Below are 7,924 nucleotides of genomic sequence, written 5' to 3' on the forward strand. Positions count from 1 at the left end.
GTGAGTGATGATAATGATGGTGGGTGATGATGATGAGGATGGTGCTGATGATGATGGTGATGATAATGGTGGGCGAGGATGAGGATGTGCTGATGATGGTGCTGATGATGATGATGATGGTGGGTGAAGATGATGAGGGTGAATGGTGATGATGAGGATGATGATGATGAGGGTGGGTGATGATGATGAGGATGGTGCTGCTGATGATGATGATGGTGGGTGAAGATGATGAGGATGGTGCTGATGATGATGAGGATGGTGCTGATGATGATGAGGGATGGTGGTGATGATGATGATGGTGGGTGATGATGATGAGGATGGTGCTGATGATGATGAGGATGGTGATGATGATGATGGTGAGTGATGATAATGATGGTGGGTGATGATGATGAGGATGGTGCTGATGATGATGGTGATGATAATGGTGGGCGAGGATGAGGATGTGCTGATGATGGTGCTGATGATGATGATGATGGTGGGTGAAGATGATGAGGGTGAATGGTGATGATGAGGATGATGATGATGAGGGTGGGTGATGATGATGAGGATGGTGCTGCTGATGATGATGATGGTGGGTGAAGATGATGAGGATGGTGCTGATGATGATGAGGATGGTGCTGATGATGATGAGGGTGATGATGATGGTGGTGGTGAGGATAAGGATGGTGGTGATGAGGGTGGTGGTGGTGAGGATGGTGGTGATGATGGTGGTGGTGATGATGATGAGGATGGTGATGATGATGAGGGTGATGATGAGGATGGTGGTGATGATGAGGATGGTGATGATGATGAGGGTGATGATGAGGATGGTGGTGATGATGAGGATGGTGATGGTGATGAGGATGGTGGTGGTGATGATGGTGGGTGGTGATGATGAGGATGGTGGTGATGATGAGGATGGTGATGGTGATGAGGATGGTGGTGATGAGGGTGGTGATGATAACGATGGTGGTGATGATGAGGGTGGTGGTGGTGATGAGGATGGCGGTGACGAGGATGAGGATGGTGATGATGAGGGTGATGATGAGGATGGTGGTGATAATGATGGTGGTGGTGGTGATGAGATGGAGGATGGTGATGATGAGGTTGGTGATGATGACGATGGTGGTGATGATGAGGGTGGGTGATGATGAGGGATGGTGGTGATGATGAGGATGGTGGTGATGATGAGGGATGGCGATGATGATGAGGATGGTGGTGATGATGAGGGATGGCGATGATGAGGGGTGGTGGTGATGATGAGGATGGTGGTGATGATGAGGATGGTGACGAGGATGGTGGTGGTGATGATGAGGATGGTGATGATGATGAGGATGGTGACGAGGATGGTGGTGGTGAGGATGAGGATGGTGGTGATGATGAGGGATGGTGGTGATGATGATGGTGGTGGTGATGAATATGAGGGTGGGTGATGATGATGAAGATGGTGCTGATGATGATGAGGATGGTGATGATGATGATGGTGGGTGATGATGATGAGGATGGTGCTGATGATGATGGTGGGTGAGGATGAGGATGATGGTGATGATAATGGTGGGTGATGATGATGAGGATGGTGCTGATGATGATGGTGGGTGAGGATGAGGATGATGGTGATGATAATGGTGGGTGAGGATGAGGATGTGCTGATGATGAGGATGGTGGTGGTGATGATGGTGGGTGATGATGATGAGGATGGTGCTGATGATGATGGTGGATGATGATGATGAGGGTGATGATGAGGATGGTGGTGATGATGAGGATGGTGGTGATGATGAGGAAGGTGATGGTGATGAGGATGGTGGTGATGAGGGTGGTGATGATAACGATGGTGGTGATGATGAGGGTGGTGGTGGTGATGAGGATGGCGGTGACGAGGATGAGGATGGTGATGATGAGGGTGATGATGAGGATGGTGGTGATAATGAGGGTGGTGGTGGTGATGAGGATGAGGATGGTGATGATGAGGGTGGTGATGATGACGATGGTGGTGATGATGAGGGTGGGTGATGATGAGGGATGGTGGTGATGATGAGGATGTTGGTGATGATGAGGGATGGCGATGATGAGGGGTGGTGTTGATGATCAGGATGGTGGTGATGATGAGGATGGTGACGAGGATGGTGGTGGTGATGATGAGGATGGTGACGAGGATGGTGACGAGGATGGTGGTGGTGAGGATGAGGATGGTGGTGATGATGAGGGATGGTGGTGATGATGATGGTGGTGGTGATGAATATGAGGGTGGGTGATGATGATGAAGATGGTGCTGATGATGATGAGGATGGTGATGATGATGATGGTGGGTGATGATGATGAGGATGGTGATGAGGATGGTGCTGATGATGATGAGGATGGTGCTGATGATGATGAGGATGGTGATGATGATGATGGTGGGTGATGATGATGAGGATGGTGATGATGATGATGGTGGGTGATGATGATGAGGATGGTGATGATAATGGTGGGTGAGGATGAGGATGTGCTGATGATGATGAGGATGGTGATGAATATGAGGGTGGGTGATGATGATGAAGATGGTGCTGATGATGATGAGGATGGTGATGATGATGATGGTGGGTGATGATGATGAGGATGGTGCTGATGATGATGGTGGGTGATGATGATGAGGATGGTGATGAGGATGGTGCTGATGATGATGAGGATGGTGCTGATGATGATGGTGGGTGAGGATGAGGATGATGGTGATGATAATGGTGGGTGAGGATGAGGATGTGCTGATGATGAGGATGGTGGTGGTGGTGATGGTGGGTGATGATGATGAGGATGGTGCTGATGATGATGATGGTGGGTGAAGATGATGAGGATGGTGGTGATGATGATGAGGATGGTGCTGATGATGAGGATGGTGGTGATGATGATGGTGGTATTTTTATTTTATTATAACCTTAGTGTCCCGATGCCGGAGAATAAAAATGTTTTTAAACGAGACTTGAAAGTCTGAAAGGAGGACGTTTATTCCATAGTTGGGTGAAGGAAGTGGTCTGATGATCTGAGACCTGGAAGAGTGAGACAGCGTTAAAGGTCTGAAATATATAACGGAGCCACTCCATGCAACCAGTGAAGAGAGTCCAGGATCAGGGAGACCTGGTCCCTCTTCTGGTACCAGTCAGTTTTTACATCATGTGACATTATATTCAGCCGACGCTTTTATCCAAAAAAATAAAACAGTTGCTGCATCTGTCAGAGGTCACACGCCTCTGGAGCAAATGGGGGGAATTGAACTTGAGTCTTTCACACCGAAGGCATGTGCCTTATCCGCTGCTCCATCACCAAGTACGAGAGACAGATGCAGATGTGTGTGTGTCAACAGGGTGGTGAAGGAGGAGATCAGCGATGATGATGCCCGGCTGCCCGTCGTGAACGGACGAGTCGTCTGCTGGGTAGGAAACACACACAGTAACACACACACATATACACACACACACAAACACACACACACACAGAGTAACACATACAGTACACACACACATACACACACACAGAGTAACACACACAGTACACACACACACACACACACACACACACACACAGTAACACACACACACCTGATCCTCCAGGTGAGTCTCAGCGTCTCGTGTTTCCGTGTCTCTCCAGCTGGTGTCGTCAGAAACCTGTCAGTCGGATTTCAGGGGATCAGACGTTCAGTCTGTAGCCACGCCCACCAGCCTGGCCCCGCCCCCCGTGGAGAGGACAGGTGGGATCGGAGACTCCAGACCGCCGTCCTTCCAGTAAGTAGCTGTCCTACCTGCCTCCTGTTAGATTATAATTTCTGCAACATGGCAGTAACTTCCTGTGACCACACCTGAAGGTGAATTCATTAGTACACCTGTCTCTCTCCGTCTGTCTGTCCGTTAGTGCTGCAGCTCTGAGTGGTCAGGATGAAGTTCAGGGGTCAGAGGTCAAACCTGAGGCGTCACCCCCACAGAGAGGAGAGAGAGAGAGCGCCAGAGGTGAGACCTCCTTTATTGTCCTTACCCAGCTGACATCACAGCAAGCCTCTGTCAGAGCTCTGCAGGACGGCACATGGTGGACAGAACGGACCGACCACAGGCAGTATAACAGAAGTGGGCGTAGCCGCCTTGACATCACCCTCTGGTTTGTGGACCGCAGTTTGGCTGTCTGGCCATCGACATCTTGTTTTTTGGAACCAGACGTGACCATATTAGGACGAGAGGGCGGAGCTAGCTAGCTTGGTTAGCAAGGTGCATCTGTAATTCACGTTAGCTGTGATATTAGCTGGGATGATAATTTTTGCTACCGACAAACAGGCTTAAAACTAAACTCACTTACTGAAAAATGAGCAGCCGACTCCTGATGAGCTTTTTCAGCGGCGCTGGTTAAATGTACACAGAGCAGCGGATACGAGTCACCTCTATCCTTATTGACAGGTCGCCGTGGTAGAGACTTGTCAGTCACCTTGTAGCCCCGCCCTAAAGCCTCCCCTGCTTCCTGGTCTGTGTTCCCCTAAATAGGACCATAATTTACCAAATGATCATCATGCTGTGTTACCGTGTGGCGAGGTGGCCTGGAACATGTTTGATCTGATTCTTCTGACTGGCTTTTCAGTCCCGTCAGTCATGAGCTGTCTGTGTCTCTGATTGGCTGCCCTCTCTGCAGATGGCCGTCTGAACGGCCACGCCCACAAGCCGGCTCAGCAGAACGGGGCGGGGCCAACAGGTGGAGGTGACAGCTCGTCAACTCAACAGAGCAGCCAGCTGGAGACGACCAGTTTCTGCTCGTCTGAGGAAGACTCAGGAGGAAGGTCAGAAACACACACACACACGTTTGTTTGTCTGGACTTGTGAGGACGCTCGTTGTCAAACAGCGATATGAGCCCCAAAACCTGATTCCACCTTTAGAGCGTCTGGATGTTGCTCTGCGGTGTGTTCAAGTGCACTCTGACATTTTAAGAACTCATGAACGATGCTCACAAAAACATGGTCATTTTTTCTGGAACTGAATTGTTAAAGGGTCCTTGAACACAACATGAGGGGGGTTTTCAATTCCTCTGGCTTCAACATGAGACATTATAATATTTTTCCACAAGGAGAAGACTTTAATTTGCATCTTTACTGCAATTAACTGTGAATAAAATATAGATTAGTTCATGTTTAAATGAGAAACGTGACTGAGGAACCTCAAATAGGTTTTTGTGCCCTGAGTAGTGTCTGCAGGCTTTATCTCAGGCTGTAAACAGCAACACCAGCCTGTATGTAGCCTGAGAGTTAAAACCCAGGGTTCAGATCTGTTATTGCGGTATACATGTGAAAAAACACTTTGATGCAGGTGACAGTTCTTATGTAAAAGTATTATCAATAAAATGTACTCAAAGTATCAAAAGTAAAAGTACTCTAAAAGAATTTTATATCATTTGTTTATTATCATGATTGCATTGATGTCTGAGCAGTAAAAGTACCTTAAAAAGAACTTAGTTTATTTCCACCTCTGTAGGCTAACCGTGTCCCCCTGGTTGCACACTTTGTGCTAAGCTAGGCTAACGTATATAAAGTATCTGCTGCTCAGTTTTCACTGCAAACCCAAACTCCTTTAACAAATCTGGCAGTTTTGTTTTCTTTCTTGAGTTTTGACAAAATAAAACTAAATAAAATTTGACACATTTTAGAAAATGATTTGGTGTTCTGGTGAATTCGGCTGCCGTGGCATCAGCTCATGTTCCATATTTTTATTACAAACTAAATGTTTACATGTAACTCAGCAGTGACCAGCAGGAGGAGATTCAGTGCAAACACACTGTAGAATCTGTGCTTTGATGGAGCTAGGCTAACAGTATTTGTGCTAAGCTAAGCTAAACTAAGCTAAATGTCTGTACCGGACACACAGAGATGAAACTGATAAAAATGTTGAGCTGCTCCTTTAAACATAGAAACTCTCTGACATCATCAGCAGCTGTCACTTTGATTGGTCAGTTTGACGATAACACTGACCTGCCCTCAGGTCTTCTTCTGCTCCAGTAACCCTGTTTAGACTTAGGTCTCCTCCTCCTGCTGCGATTGGCTGCTGCGGGTCATGTGACCGGCGGCGCAGCATGTATTGTCCAGCAGATAAAAGAGTCCTGGCTGATCTGAGAGCAGAAATAATCTGTTCCTGCGTCAGCCGACCTCAGAATAATCTGTAAATCAGACTCTGTCAGGAATCAGGAAGCTTTTTACTTTTTAACATTTTTTTTTACAGTTTTTGGATCCGTCTGGATTTTACATTTTTTACAGATTTCTTTTTTTGTGTTTTTGATTTATCTGATAAACCTTCACAAATATTTGTAAGTTTTAGTTAGATATTTTTCATATATGACAACATTAATGTGATTCAGATGTTTTCTGTTTCTTTTTTATATTCTTTTATCTTTTAACTACTTTTTCTGTAAATTTTTGCTCCTACATTTATTTTTATATTTAAATTACAAAGGAATTTAAACTGAATTTTTAGAGGAATATTTTCTAGGTAATATTTCAGGCATTCCTACAAATATTTTTATTTTATTGTTGATTTTCACTCTTATATTTCTTCCTTTTGGTTTTAATTATAATTTTTTTATTATATCATATTCAGATTTATTCACACCTTGTTGCTTAGTAACCACGGAGTCACACCTTCACCTGTCAAACTGAAACCAGGTGCGTTTTTCCCCCACTGTGATGTCACACCAGGTTCAGCCAATCAACCGGGCAGAGCAGCTCCTCGCCACGACTCGTCAGGCGCCAACGCCGCCGCCACCGAAAACCCAAAACACAGCGGATGGAGAGGGTACACACACACACACACACACACACACACACACACACGTTAATGACAGAGTTCTGTTTGTGCCTGTTAGTAAATTAATTAATTAATTAATCTGTTTGGGCAGAAATGATGATTCAGAGCTGAAGATTCCAGTTTTAAAGATTCAGATAAACAGGCAGTGATGCAGCGACGGGTCATCTTAAAGCCCGAGTCTCTGCATCGCTGCCACAGACTGTAGGCTCAGTGGTCCATCGGTGTCTCAGTAAGCCCTCTGCACGGTCTCTCAGGCGTTTAAAGCGACAGTAGCGAGCTGAGGGAAATGAACCAGCAGCTTCTCTTGTCTTCTGTCCTTCCCGTCTTACCTTTGATCTGTCTCTGTCCTGCTGTATCTGTGTGTCTGTCTGTGCGTCAGTCTGTGTCTTTCAGCAGTGTCACTGACTCCACCATGTCGCTCAACGTCGTCACTGTGACTCTGAACATGGGTGAGTACGGAGCGGACGGACAGTAAACGCCTCATCGCTGCCATCATGTTTCTCTCTCAGCTGTTTCCTGTTCAGCCAATCAGCCGCTGCGTAGAACAGACAATGTGTGCTGTCCTGTGAGTCTCTGCAGGTCTTAGCTGGACACATGTGGCGTAATGAGTTTTAGAACTGCATTTCCCATCATGCTTTGGGTGACGTTGGCATGCCAGTCAGTCAGTCAGCTGAAGGTCCATCTGAGTCAGACAGGAAGCAGATACAGAAAGGAGATTAAAGAGTCACCTGTCTGTCTCTCTCTCCACCTGTCTGTCTCTCTCTCCACCTGTCTGTCTCTCTCTCCACCTGTCTCTCTCTCTCCACCTGTCTGTCTCTCTCTCCACCTGTCTCTCTCTCTCTCCACATGTCTGTCTCTCTCTCTCTCTCTCCACCTGTCTCTCTCTCCACATGTCTGTCTCTCTCCACCTGTCTGTCTCTCCACCTGTCTCTCTCTCTCCACATGTCTGTCTCTCTCTCCACATGTCTGTCTCTCTCCACCTGTCTGTCTCTCCACCTGTCTCTCTCTCTCTCCACATGTCTGTCTCTCTCCACCTGTCTGTCTCTCCACCTGTCTCTCTCTCTCTCTCCACCTGTCTGTCTCTCTCTTCACCTGTCTGTCTCTCTCCACCTGTCTGTCACTTCACCTGTCTCTCTCCCCACCCGTC

At 47.0% G+C, this 7,924-nt stretch overlaps 1 protein-coding gene across 2 annotated transcripts in view; it reads left to right on the plus strand.

Moving 5' to 3' along the window:
* Positions 1-7,924, plus strand: part of LOC123986633 (segment polarity protein dishevelled homolog DVL-3) — a 21,519-nt gene that overhangs the window by 5,299 nt on the left and 8,296 nt on the right. The window contains exons 2-7 of one of the 2 annotated variants that reach the window (XM_046075005.1): positions 3,314-3,383; positions 3,598-3,731; positions 3,859-3,953; positions 4,621-4,765; positions 6,669-6,765; positions 7,157-7,226. In XM_046075005.1, coding sequence (XP_045930961.1) covers positions 3,314-3,383; positions 3,598-3,731; positions 3,859-3,953; positions 4,621-4,765; positions 6,669-6,765; positions 7,157-7,226 — 611 coding nt within the window. The remainder of the gene's footprint in view (positions 1-3,313; positions 3,384-3,597; positions 3,732-3,858; positions 3,954-4,620; positions 4,766-6,668; positions 6,766-7,156; positions 7,227-7,924) is intronic. The other variant, XM_046075006.1, reaches the window with a different exon arrangement.

Source organism: Micropterus dolomieu, linkage group LG17 (genome assembly GCF_021292245.1).
Source record: "Micropterus dolomieu isolate WLL.071019.BEF.003 ecotype Adirondacks linkage group LG17, ASM2129224v1, whole genome shotgun sequence".
Classification (NCBI taxonomy): domain Eukaryota; kingdom Metazoa; phylum Chordata; class Actinopteri; order Centrarchiformes; family Centrarchidae; genus Micropterus; species Micropterus dolomieu.